This window comes from Mycteria americana, chromosome 1 (assembly GCF_035582795.1).
Source record: "Mycteria americana isolate JAX WOST 10 ecotype Jacksonville Zoo and Gardens chromosome 1, USCA_MyAme_1.0, whole genome shotgun sequence".
NCBI classification, from domain to species: Eukaryota; Metazoa; Chordata; class Aves; order Ciconiiformes; family Ciconiidae; genus Mycteria; species Mycteria americana.
Window position 1 is genome coordinate 218,666,482 of NC_134365.1, and position 14,032 is coordinate 218,680,513.

At 48.2% G+C, this 14,032-nt stretch overlaps 1 protein-coding gene across 7 annotated transcripts in view; it reads right to left on the bottom strand.

Annotated features, from left to right (window-relative positions):
- The window catches only part of USP35 (ubiquitin specific peptidase 35), a 29,672-nt gene extending 15,664 nt beyond the window's left edge, over positions 1-14,008 (bottom strand). The window contains exons 1-5 of one of the 7 annotated variants that reach the window (XM_075491214.1): positions 13,877-14,008; positions 11,988-12,082; positions 4,212-4,306; positions 2,470-3,163; positions 1,283-1,418 (exon numbers count right to left, since the gene is read on the bottom strand). In XM_075491214.1, coding sequence (XP_075347329.1) covers positions 1,283-1,418; positions 2,470-3,151 — 818 coding nt within the window. In that variant the 5' untranslated portion in view covers positions 3,152-3,163; positions 4,212-4,306; positions 11,988-12,082; positions 13,877-14,008. Of the gene's footprint in view, positions 1-1,282; positions 1,419-2,469; positions 3,167-3,454; positions 3,683-4,211; positions 4,307-11,987; positions 12,083-13,876 lie in introns of those variants that run through there. The other 6 variants (XM_075491212.1, XM_075491216.1, XM_075491213.1 and 3 more) reach the window with 6 other exon arrangements.
- Between the last annotated feature and the right edge of the window lie 24 nt (positions 14,009-14,032).

Below are 14,032 nucleotides of genomic sequence, written 5' to 3' on the forward strand. Positions count from 1 at the left end.
CCATAAACATGCTGCCAAAACTTCCGCATTTCTCCTAAGTGATCTTAATTACATTTTGCAGGCTCTGCTTAATAATTGACTATGTAATCGTTTACTCATCCTTCTGCATGACAAAGAACGTTTTAAGGAATGACGCAACTGATTTTGCAACCTCTATATTTAGACAGTGGCGCTTTTAGAGGATTTATTGCCTGGAGCTCACAGCAGCAGGTTCCCAGAAGGAGAAAAAGATGGAGAACAGAGTTAAGAACTGAACTGGTAACTTAAGTTTTTGTCTTGGGTTGCTCTGGACTCTGGGAAAACCATGACCTTCCCCAGCAAGTCAAATAGAAGCAACCCCTTTCTGCATACATAAAGTTCCCATCAGGAATAACGTATGTTTCTGTCATGTAACCTTATGGGGGGACACACAAATCCTGTAATAAGAAGAGGAAAAGAGATGTTTCCAGTGAGATCAAGTCACATCAGCTCCCTTGGGTTAAGTGCGTGTGCTACTGCACATGAACATCACCCATTTCTCTAAGGAAAGCATGGGTTGAAGATACTCCTAAGCAAGTCTGGAGCGAGGCACTGGAGCACAGAGGAGCTGTAGGACTTGGACACAAGTGTGCAAGGAAGATCTGGTGATGCCAAAGAGGGCACTGGCTCTGCAAAGACCAGGTCTAGCATGTCAGGTAGTATTTCACCCAGTACTCTTCATCATGCCTTGACGAGGTCTCCATTGACTCTGCCTGCACAAAGGGCAGGGATAAACATTATATGGCACCAAGATCCAGACCAGCAGCACCACATTCATCTGACAAAGGTCAAGGCGGGATCATTGAAACAGTTGGGCATACCTCCCTCTCCAAGATTTTTAGCTGTAAGTGGTGATTTAGGATGATGTCCCTCTGAAGGGAGACGGGGATCAACATGAAATCCTGTACAGGAGATTTTGTGAAGAAAAGGCCCTCAACAGCTTCTGGAAAAAAATCAAAACTCTTCAAGATATCTTATGTTGGGCAACCCATAACACTACTTATTTCTAAGAAAAAAGGAAGCCAAATCAAACCAAGCAAATATAATAATAATAATCATCATCATCATCAGTCTTTATTCTAGTTCTCCAGGCCCTCAGGGCTGGAAGGAAGGATCCAGAAATACCCCTTTTCCCCACACACTCCCCACAAGACAGCACCAGCCAAACTGGTTGGGATAAAACCACACAGAGGAAGTGAGTGGAGCTTTGTGGCAGGTTTTAGTCCGAACTGAAGGTGACGTTCACTAATGCAGCTTCTCCTACCTGCCGATGGCTGTCATCATTTGCACATCGGTGATGCTGTCATCATTGGTTAGGTTTCTTATGACACCGTCCATGAGCTCCAGAGGGACAAACTGGACCACACTGGCCAAGGCATTGGATGGCACCTCCTGCTCCTCTGCAAGACATGGATGAGCGCCAGCAATGAAGATGTTAGTCGCCGGGAAAACCAGGCACATGAGGTCATTCGTCAGCTCTAAAAGCCAAATCATTTCTGCCTACGTAAATGGAGCGGATAGTCAGCTGGCGTAAATGAGCAATGTGGAGTCCACACTTAGCTGTGCTAGGAGGACAATTCCCCAAATCCCAGCGTGGCACATAACAAGGTTGGGTCATAGCAGATGGGCTGTTGCATAAAACCACACACAGCCCAAAGGAAGGAAGAGATCATAGGCACAAGAACCTTCTTGGGCCAACCCTGGGTCCCAAATTCCCTCTGCATGCTCTCTTTATACTGGTTACTGCAAATAATTGCAATGGGCTGTGACTGCAGGTTTGCCTGCCTGGAGCACCTTCCAAAGGATGAGGCTTTCATACAGAGAGCACTGAAAAACCCATCTCCTCATGGGCTTACGAACAGCTGGAGCAGGAGCTCACCTGCCAGCAGGGAGTCCAGCCTTTCATGGCACTGGTACCTCCAAAAATCTTCTGAGACCCTCTGCAATAACCTAAAGGCCCCAGAAGTTGGATAAATATCTTCTGTCCCACCTTAAGATACAACCACCCTCCAGAGAGACAGAAGGTGAGAAATAACTCCTTAGCTTTGTCCCTAGTTTCTGGTAAGGAGCGGGCTGTGGGGTCCCATCAAGAGAGCCATAAGAGAGTGACATTTCTAAAAGCTTTGAAGTCCCACTTTAACCAGCTGCAGATAAGGTGCTTTCCATTAGCCATTAGCTGATGCTGGAAAGTGCTGAACACACAAACTTGTGCTGCAAATATTTCAACCCAGTTAACAGCTCCTGTGTACAGACTCTGTGTGGTTTCAGGGGATATTGTTTTCCTAGCTTGAAGCCCTGGGTAACTTTTAGGGATGCTTGTTTATTATATTTCAGCTGTGACTGCATTTCTGGAGTGGATGAGAACCATGCAAGATGTCAAACTAATCAAATTTGACTTCATCAGAACCAACATTTACATTCCCAGCCTTTTTTATTTTTTTTTTTAATTACCTGTTGAAGAAATGATAGTGAACAGCTCCTTCAAAGAGGGCAGGATGGCTGAGGTCTGTGTCCTCCAGATCCTCTGCAGCAGACCGCTCACTTTGTTCACCTGCTCCAAAAACTCCATGATGTCCTCTTCCCCCTCAGAGACGCACTGGAACTGCCCAATGCACCGGATCAGCTGCTGACAAAACAAGACCTGGTGTTTGCCCGTGGGAATGCACTGAGGATGCTGGGTTAAGAGTTTGCTGATCTTTGCACACTGCTTGGGGCTGGGCCTCTCACAGACTTTCCGGAGCACCTCGATCCTCAATAAGCTGAAGATGCTGTTTGCTGACGGGCTTTCCAAGACGAACTGCAGTCCTAATTGGATATAATCGAGTACGTAATGGCTTCTCTTCCCCAGAGGTCCATAGCCTTCCTGGAGGAGACTCAGCAGGAAGCGGACGTTGAAGAACTCCTCAAATTCCTCCGGGTGGTAGTGGCCGTAGACCTCCAAAACCTCTTTCCCGATCTCTCTTTTATACTTGGTGTCCCCCGTGAGATAAAGCTTGGTAGACAGCTCCAGCATGGACCAGCATTGCTCGCTGTCCATGGGCTGCTTCGCTGCCTCAATGACGCGCCTCACAAGCCCTTGCTTCACGTTGTTGGGGTATGAGGACATCACCACGGCTTCCAGTATCTTATCCATCTCTGCTCCCAGCTGCTGAAAGAGAGGAACAGAGCAGCAGATTATCAAGCAGGGTTTGATGAGCTTTCAAGCCCAGGTTGGCAAGGTAGATCAAAGAAGCAGAGCTTGAGAGCTGTCTGGGACCACTACGAAGACGATAATTCTTGTGGCCTTTTCATGGTGGCATTCAGAAAAGTTTCCACTGTGGTGATGTTTGACTGAGGCTAAAGCCCCCAAACCGGATCAATACACAAAAATACAGAACTTCAGACTAATCACGCATTTGAGCATTTTTGTCTTGTAAACAACCAACTACAGTCTTACACTTGACCCTAGGAATGGATGAGCTCCCTCTCCTCGATGGGTTCAGGAACTCAAGGTGGTGCCCCGTGTTTCACAAAATCCAGTCCCCACTGGAGACAGCCTGCCAGAGACCCACAGAGGGGCTGAGTGGGGAATTAGGGGAGCCAAGGTCTTCCACTTGTGTCTGCTGGCTCAGGTGTCCTCAAGAGGCAAAGATGCTCCCGATGATGTCTTCACATTCAGGGAAGGAGAGAAGAGCCCTGGGAAGCAGAGATGGGATTGCAGCCTCTCTGTGCAATAGCAGGGGTGTACATTTGACATTTATGCTGTGCCACCAGCCACTCCGGCTGAGTGGTGCAGTCTTGGCTGCTCCCCAGGGACCTGCCGCATTTGTATGCAGGACCAAAGCGAGAGGGGAGAGAAACTGCAGAGTCAGGCAAAGTTTCCCATTCGTCATGGCCCGAATTCACCAGCAATAAAGCGTTAGAGGAGAGTGCTTAAAAAAAACCCTAAGGATTTCCCTGGAAGAGCTCAGAACAACATTTATAACCAGGTGTTGGATACACTACTGCACAAGAAACCCTGTTACAGAGTGATAAAATTAGACAGACAGGATTTCTTAAAACGTATTACAGGCACTATATAAAGGCTTACCCACAGCAGGTCCCCCCGGTGCAATGCACTGCACAAATACATGTTTGGAGAACGTCCCTTCCTGCCTATAGCCTGAAACGATCTATGGGGGAGGGAGAAGGAAGGTCTGTATCATCTTCATTACCTAAATGAGGGATCAAGGCAGGACAGCTCCATCCACGCTCATGTGTGTCTGACCAGAAGAATAATCACCACCTTTCTGTTCCTCAGCTTCCTAATCTGTGAAATGAGGACAACACACAGCAATTCCTAGCGGGGTTGGTTGAAACTTTCTTTGTTAGCACTTGGAAAGCATTTGAAGCATTTCAAGTAGGTAGTGTTATATTAATGAAAAATATACGCACGGGTGGCACGTACCCCAAGTATGGTTTTCACAGATGACATCCAGAAGGGATGTCAGAGGATGCCATCCAAGGACCATCCCGCCCCTGGAGTAAGCCTCTATCTGAACCAGAGAGTATCTTCTCTCCTGGTAGACAGCTGCTTGCTGGTGAAGGAAAACCCATGCCAGATACAAACCTCAAGCTCTGGCTCACAGCTGCTTGGCTGGGAAGCCTTCCCACTCGACCAAACGTCACCTCTTCCCATCATTGCTTCCCCCACAGTCTCACAGGATGAAAAAAACATGATATATGCATGGCCACCTCCCCATCCAGCAATGACAGCCGCCCATGCTGCAATGTCTCTCCAGGCACCACCTTGGCCTTTCTGTCCCCTGCCTGTTGACTCATACAGTCCTCTGCTCATGTGCTGGATTTATTTTTCCCCATCAAGCACCACTGCTGCCTTCCCTGCAACAAGATAAGGCAGAGCTAACGCTCCTCATCGCATTGTTTTCACAGGATAGAAGACATAAGCAGGACTCTTGAGGGACCACGCTGCATTAAACCAGTAACAAATGAGGACAAGGTAAGAGGAGAGAATAAAAGCCCACAGGTAATGTCTTTTCACCTCAAACAGAAAGTACCACAGTGACAGCAAAGGCTAAAAGCCAGCCTAGAGAGCAGATGGGGCTTGCAGACAGACCAGAAATCAGGAGGAGAAGTTGTCCTAGGTGTAGCTCAGTGGTCACCTTGGCCATACAGAGACTGGCACAGACCTGCAGTCAAGCTGGTACCCCCTTCACCTCCTCTCTGCAACTTCACAACCTGAGCCTTGACACCCCGGACATCTGGCAGATAGATAGGGGACCAGGAGGAGACAGGAGGATCTACAGCGCTCACTGGTTGTGTCTCACCGTTACGTGGTTACTTCCCTGGAGCAATCCATGCTGAGCCTGGCACAGCGGTGTGGAAACACCACACAGACAGGATGGTCAAAAAATGGCTACAGACCTTTTAGACCTTACCCTATAAATCACCACAGTCCACAGCCCACTGGTGCGCACGGTATTGGGTGGCCTCGCTGCCCCTCTCGGGGGTGATGGTTGCTCACTGCTGTCCCCTGTATGACTGGGCTTTTAGCTACTTTAGAATTGCCAAACTTCACCCAGATTTTCAATGCAAAGAGTCTACTGCCATCTGAATTTTGAGCTAGAACCAAGCCCGTTCAGGAGCTGCAAGTTTATCTCAGGCTGATCGCAGAAGGGGACGTGAGGATGGGTCACCCCAGCCTTGCTGCCTGGAGTGCAACTAGGTCTCATCTGACATAGTGCAGTGAGGACAAGGCTGAAACAAACTCCCTCTATAGTCAATAGACAAAGAAGTGCCAATGGAGAGTATCTAAAGACTGTAAAGGCAAACCATCTTCCTCATCAGGAAACGTCATAATGTCTCATATTGACATTAGGACCTCGAAGACACGCAGGGAGAACCACCTGAGTCGACCTTGTGGTGGAGGGTCCATGCTCTCCTCACCAATGAAGGACTTTATAGTACAAGGTTGGGCTTTAGGTAACACAGTCCCACCTACACCTCTCTAACTACCCTGGTGTCAGCAGGAGGGGACAAACAAGCCCATGTTTCTGTTGTGTATCAGGGTACACCAAGCTGCTCCCTGGGTGTGGGCCAGACAAAGCCAGGATGGAGGATGTTAGCCAGGGAACCCCTAAGAAGGAGACATTTATAATATATATTACAATCTTAGAACTATATTAAAACAACATTCAAGTTGCTTTGTAATATGTAATAATAAATATTACAGTCTTAAAACTACACTAAAAGAGCATTCTACACTAAAATATCATTCACATGTCGAAGGTTAAGAATTAAGATGGCTAATTCAAACCCAGCACAGCTCCCGATGCTTTCAGAGAGACATTATTTAAAGGATCTCATATTAAGTTCTTTTTTCCCCCCAGGACCTGCCTGGAGAATGAATCAGGGTTTGCAGTGAAGGAGACTGTTGTCTGTAAGATCACTGTCTCATTTGTTGTAGAAATTGGAAGTGTGTCATAAATAAGCCAGGGAACTGCAGGAGAGGGAAGGACAGTTTCATTGCTGGGCAGCCGAATGCTGCCTTGGAGATCTGGTCGCTGGCTCTCCTCTGTTTAATCCTGAAATAAAGAGACTAAATATTCAGATAAGCAGGCTTCTGTAATGAGTGCTCCTGAAGTGGGACAATCTTTCTGCACTTCATCTTCCTCACTGGCAATAACAACTCACGGAAAAGTTGGGAGGATCAGCTCATTCCTTCTCGTAAAGAGAACCGAGTTCCTGGAGCACAGGAGGATGCTGTAGAAGGTCAAAGTGTTAATTATTAATCTGAAGAGCTGCTTTGAGATTCCCATCTGTTATGTAGCCCACATAAAACAGAAAGTACACAGTATGAGCTTGGCAGTGAAAAAGAAAAAAACCCCATGAAATGGCAAAACTGTTCTGCTCCCCCGGTGAACAACTGGAAGGAGTAACATGGGTAAAATCACAGAATCAGGAGGGAAGGGACCTTGGGAGGTCTCTAGTCCAACCCCTGCACAAAGCTGAAACCAAACCAAGCTGCTCAGGGCTTTGTCCATTTAGGTCTTGAAAACATCCCAGGATGGAGGTTGTACAACCATCCTGGGCAACCTGCCCCAGTGCCTAATTAGCTCATAGCAGGAAGTTTTTCCAGTTGGAAACTCTTGTTTCAATTTATGTCTGGTTTTTCTCATTCTCCTATCATGCACTTCTGTGAAAAGCCTGGCTCCACCTCCTGAATAACCTCCTTGTAGGCACTGGGGGGCTTCTATCAGTCCGTCCCCAGCCTTCACCAGTGCAAGGGGTTAGTCCATCCTGGGTGAGTCCATCCTGGGTTAGTCCATCCCAGGTGAATCCATGTTGGGTGAGTCCACCCCAGGTGAGTCCACCCCAAGTGCAGGACTTTACCTTTGTCCTTGTTGAATTCCACAAGGTTCTTGTCAGCCCCAGCCTGTCCTGGTTCTCCTGTATGCCAGCCCTGCCCTCAAGCGTATTGACTATTCCCTCAAGTCTGGTGTCACCCACAAATTTGATGAGGTGAATTTCATCTCCTCCTCCAGGTTGTTGACAAAAATATTAAAAAGGAAAGGTCCAAGGACAGTTCCAGCCAGTTTCCTACCCAATTAGCTGTCCACCCCTCTAGATTGCACTTTCTCTTGTATCTTTGATACAAGGATGCTGTGGGACATTGTCTCAAAAGCCTTACTGAAGTCAAAGAAGACAATATCCACTACTCTCCCCTCATCCACAGATCTACCAGTCCATCCTTAAAGGCCATCACTAGGTCAAGAATGATTTACCCTTGGTAAATGAATGCTGGTCATTCCCAGTCACCTCCTCCTTCATGTGCCCAGACACAGCTTCCAAGAGGATGTGCTCTATGATAGTCCCAAGACCTGAAGGGAGGCTGACAAAACTAGGTTCTCCGATAATCCTTCTTGATTTTTTGAAGATGTGCTAGAGAGGGAGGCGTGCTTTGGAAGAGGGAGGGATGTCTTCCTATCTCATCCTTGTCATGCAGATGCTCAGACCTACAAAACTGTCCTGAAGACACTCTGTTCCACCTGGCAAATCAACGAGTGTTGATGGCATTAGGTACCACACGCTGCATTCACAAATACACACCAGGGTCCACAGTGCTTTCTCCCATGGCTCCTCAAAATAAAAAGGGCACTGTAAAAGAGAGCAGCCCTGGCTCCAGACTTAAATTCCATCTAAAGCTGCAAATAAAATGAAGTATTTAATCAACATTTGCAACAGGTGTTGCTGACCATGAGATGTGGCCCTGCAAGGACAGATACCCAACCATGCTCTAGCAACCAGAGAGGGATAAGGAATTTAAGCAACGAGCAGCATCGACCAGCTTAGCTTCACTCTCCAAACCGAGTAAACTGCAAAAAAACCCCAAAACCCAACCCCAGGATGAAAAGTGACCTTGGGCTTTGCTTGGGTCTAATCTTCATAATCTCTACTGTTCAGAGGTGTCCTTATATTTCTCTTCTGCCTGTGTTTTTTCTTTAATTAGGATTAATTTTAATTGAAGTCTATCCAATTACTTCTAAATCAATTCATTCCCCTATCCCTGCCAGCAGCAGATTTTCAGTAAAGGCTCCTTAGTATTTTTTGCAGAATGCAGTATCAGTTCCCACACCCCAGATCCTACAGAGCTCTGAAAACATAGATCTGAGATGTACCTTAGCTTTAGGAAATCTTGGTAATAAATTCAGCACATTTCCTACAATGGCATCATATATAGTTTGATAAATACCACTAAAGGAGGAAAAAAATCCCACCATCCAAACATAGACTGATAAATAAAGTGGTTTGCTTATTACTCAGAAAGAAGAAGAAGAAATCATCATCTGCTTCCCTGAATTCTCTGGAGGTCTGGAATTACAGAAACGAGACTCACCTTTTATTGTCCTTAACTCCTGCTGAAATGGTTTCTTTTATGTCAGCCAAGACATTACTGTTATTCTTGCTGCATCCTCCAGGCAGCTAGGCAATTAGGGCTCAATCCTGCAGCATGCTGAGCTGCTGCAGGATGGAAGGGAGCACACACAGTGCCTTGCTAGAGCACAAAATACTGCACAAAAAATACTGCATCTTCTAAAATTTCTACAAAATTTGCCATGACTTGGTATACAACTTCTTAAAAGGACCAGCCCCTGTTGTCACACACCTCTCTAGGTCTGTTTTCCAGGAACATCAAAGTAGTTGTATCCTAATGACTTTTTTGAAAGGAACAAACATCCCCTTGATTTATAGGCAAAGGGGATTTTTTTAGGTCCTTGGCCTGTTCATCCAGCCAAGGAGGGGAAACCACAGCCTGCAACTCATCATTACCGCATCCGATAGGTACAGCCTGACCAGCAGGTATCAGACAGTCACAGTCATTCTTATCACTTCCCTAGACTATTTTTATAAAAGGCTAAAAAAAGGACCTCTAAATAACCAGGAAGAAATTGCAATTTCCCTACAGAGTTGGAAATCATCAAACAAAGGCCACTGCTGGGCCCTCATCGATGCTACTGCACCTCCTACTCCTGCCTCCCTGTGATCTAGTATAATTTACACATCTGGTTATGCTCTTCATTTAGCTGAGACCTAGTTTTTCTGACTAAATAACCTTAATTAATGTAAGTGATGCAATTCCAATTCAATGATCTTCTGTGTATACGTCAAGCACTCACAGCGACTTAATGCTGTGGTTTCTATCTCGAGTCCTGCCAATGACACAATTGCTGCTTCTCTCTTTACTTCTTTCTTAATTATTTCACATCCAGCTACTCATTATTCTCTAAAGCCCCGGCCTCCCTTTTATATTATTTGCACCGTAATAATGCCTGGAGGCTTCAACTGAAATAGAGCCCGCTGGCCTGCAAACTATGCCTATAGGAATATACACAAGGGAATGTATATCTCACTTAAGTGACATGGCAGATGTCATTCATGCTGTTGTAGGAATATAAAATATTGAGGCATATCCAGATCAAACCATTTGCTCAAGGAGATGCAATAGGTTGTGGCAAAGCCAGCAGCCAAACCTCACCAGACCTGCAAATATATGAACGGCAATGCTCCACCTCGCTTTGCTCGCTTCAGCTGCTGTCAGAGTTGCACCCAATAAAGTGCCATGGCAGAGCGGAGGATCGGGTCCATTTTTATGAGATCTGGGCAGAAACCCAGAGCTAATAACTGCAGAAAAATCCAGTTAAATACCCCTTTAGAAACAGAAGTGAGACTCTACCCATCTGCCGTCATAACAGGGAAAAATTGCCAGCACAGAAGCCTGGCCAAATTTTTTGCACGTAATTATAATGTGCCCTTCTAAATTCACCTTCTCTTTTCAAGGACATCACATATTCTTCACTTCCTGTCCCAAACTGCTTTCCAGGGACAGATTGCACTTGTGTTGCGTGTCTCCTACTCACTACAGCTAATTACTTTTGGCTGGCAAGGCTCTTCGTGCTTGCCTGTCCTCTGTTGCTCTGAATCAGAACCGCCCTTTCGTGCAGCACTGATGGAGATTCCCCTTCAGCCACAGGCAGCAGCAGATTTGGAGCAGGAGGTTGTCCCCACGCTCTGCAGGACCTTCCACCCTGCTCGGCAGCCTTCTGTCCTCTCTGGACAGTAAAGATTTATTTGAGCATTGTCACCCAACTGGACTGTTGCATCTCGCATGGATTTGCTGTACATCAGGAGCTCCACCTTGGGAATAGCGAGTTTCTCTCCTGTGACCACACACTTTTCTAAGGGGTCCCTAAAAAGTAACTAACCAAAAGACATCTATTTGCAATCAGCCTACATTTATCATATAGTAGTCCCTACCTTTACTAAAATCTGTTGATATTTTAGATCCACAGACAACTGCGGACCCTTTTCCTTTCTTCTTCAGTACCATGTATTTCATCAATTCCTTTTTCCTCTAAAATATTATAAATATGTTTGACCACGCCATACAATTCTATCAGCCGTCTCCAAGTGACCTATCATGGCCATAATTCACAGACAATAGTGCTGGACTGGCTGCCCTACCCAGCTATTTTAGCTGCCCTGCTCTCTTATTTCTCCAGGGCTTTTTCTTTGATCCCTTTGGTGCACACAACTCCCCCAGTCTCTTCTCTTGCTCTGTGTTCCTTGCTGTTAGGCGCTCAGTCATCAAATTACAAAAAAGGCTTTGGCTGGATGTAAAAGCGATCAGCGCAACAATACCAACTAAAGCCCGAGGCCCTAACATTTCATCCTCTTTTTCTCCAGACAGACTCCTCCCAGCTCCGTTCCTCCCCTCCAGTCAACAGCTACACACACGCATCTTTCATATGTACTGGTATCCTTTCCTAATAAAGCATCTCAAAACCACCACTAGCATATTATCAGCCATCCTGTAGGGATGCAGAAAGCAAGGCACAAGGAATTAAATTCCTCTCTCCTGTTGCCTTGAAAACCAACAGCAGAGAAAGGCACATAAGGCAGGACTTTCTCTAACCACTAGACCAGCAGTGACAAACCACTGGCTTTATGGCTAAGCCCAGCACCAACCACAGACAAAAATAACCCACCCCAGTTGCTTTTTAATTTTCTGAATGTATTTGGCATTGGATGCCCAAAAGCTTTGTCCTGCCCGCGCTAGGTAAGTTTTCCCGGGATGGTCACTCCTCCTCACATCCCCCAGATGAACATATCTTCCTTTTCTTCCCCCAAAAGCCTTCTGCTTTTCTTCTTAGCCAGAGCTCTCGGCCAGGGCTGTGCTACCTTACTTCCACGGGGCTTTATACTAGGAGTGCCCAGATCCTGCACTGACCTTCAGACCAATGTCCTTTCTGTTATCATCCCTGGAGACTGTAAATACATCTCCTCCGGAAAGCTGGTTGTTTTCTTGAAGGTATTTATAGCATTAACATCACTGTTCCTTCTTCAGATTTCTGTCTGCTTTTGTCTGTGTATAAAAATTAAACCCTTGATATAACCCAAGGAAAAACCACGTCCTGTTCACCAAAGCATACCAGATCGAGGGCCGACACTGCTGACGCTGGCTGGGATTCATCAGACACTGCCTCACTGCTTGGAGATACAGAGATCTCCAATTTTTTGGTGGTGCCTTCAGGAAAAATGGGATAAGACACTCATTTGAGACCTCAGTTTCCCTCCAGCCCCCAACATATTTGGCTTTGCATCAGCCAATCCAGAAACCAGGAAGGCAAAGTGACACCATGGCAAACTTTACGGACTCCATCACAAAGATGTTCAAGGCATTTTGAACCTCCTCCCCAGGTGAAAGCTCAGCCCTTTGCTTCATCCTTCCAGCCTGAGGTAGGGCATGCAGTTGAAATTTCTCTGCCATGAGTCCCGTGATACAAATACAGCAGGGTATAGTTTAGTTCCCAACGTGGCAAATATGCAAGATGTCAACATCTGCTTTTTATCCTTTAACACCTGCAAAGTCCAAGCCAGGGCAGATTTAACCTGAAAGAGGTTTGGATCTGGACTGCTCTGAATTTGACCCTCACTTTTAGGGCTTTTTGGCTCCCTATGGGATGGGAACATCCCTGGATGTCTCTCCCCAGGTCAGCTTCCCTGGGGAAAACCTCAACCCATCTTGGCCAGTTCCTCATAACAAGATGCTGCCTTGTAAACAGATTTGCAAAGCCCTGCAGGCACCGCGGAAACGCACACACACCCACTTGCCAACGTTGCTTCTGTATCCCTCCCTCCAAGCATCCTCCTGTAGCCTGACCCTCAAACATCCAAATCCTCAAGCATCCCTCCTTCAGGGTTCCCTCCTGCATCCTGACCACAGAGCATCCCTCTCTCTGAGCATCCCACCGGGAATCCCGATTCCTGAGCATCCCTCCTGAACACTTCCCCTCCAAGCATCCCTCCCTCGAGCATCCTTCCTGCATCCCAAACCCTCGAGCAGCCCTTACTGCAAGCATCCCTCCTGCATACCTCCCTCCGAGGCCTCTCCTACATCCCAGCCCCTGAGCATCCCTCTGAGTATCCCTCCTGCATCACAACCCCCAAGCTTCCCTCCCTCTGAGCATCCCAGTTCCTGAGAATCCCGACTGAATCCTGACCCCCAAGCACTCCTTACTCCCAGCTCCTTCCTGCACCCCGAACCCTGAACACCCTCCTGCATCCCTCCATCTGACTAGCCCTCCCTCTGAGCATCCCTCCTGCACCCAGCATCCCTCCTGCATCCCTTCCCCCCTTCCCTCCGAGCAGCCCGACCCCCAAACACCCCTCCTGTACCACTTCCTTCGAGCATCCCTCCCTTTGAGCATCCCTCCTGCACCCCTTTCCCCGAGACTTCCTTTCTGCATCCCGATCCCCGAACACCCTTCCCTCTGAGCAGCCCTCCTGCACCTCCGGGCATCCCTCCCTCCGAGCATCTCGACCCCCGAGCAACCTCCTGCATCCCTTTCCCAGCCACCCCTCCTGCACCCCTCTCCCCGAGCACCCCTCCTGCACCCCTCTCCCCGACTAACCCTCCTGCACCCCTCTCCCCGAGCACCCGTCCTGCATCCCTTCCCCCGAGCACCCCTCCTGCACCCTTCTCCCCGACTAATCCTCCTGCATCCCTCCCCCGAGCACCCCTCCTGCATCCCTCACCCCAAGCATCCCTCCTGCATCCCTCACCCCAAGCATCCCTCCTGCACCCCTCTCCCCGACTAACCCTCCTGCATCCCTCCCCCCGAGCACCCCTCCCGCACCCCTCTCCCCGAGCACCCCTCCTGCATCCCTTCCCCTGCGCATCCCTCCTGTATCCCGACCCCAGACCACCCCTCCTGCATCCCTTCCCAAGCACCCCTCCCTCCTGTCACCCCAACCCCTGACCGCCCTCCTCCGAGACCCCCTTCCCTCCCTCCCTCCCTCCCCACCTGCCCCGCCTTACCTCCCGCCGTGGCCGTGGCCGTGGCCGTGCCGTGCCCCTAAGGCTGCGCCGTGGCCGGCTGCGAGCCGCAGTCCTGCGGGCAGCGCCGGGGCAGGGCCGAGGGCGGCGGCGAACTACAAATCCCAGCGCGGCCAGGCCGGGCCGAGCCGCGCCCCC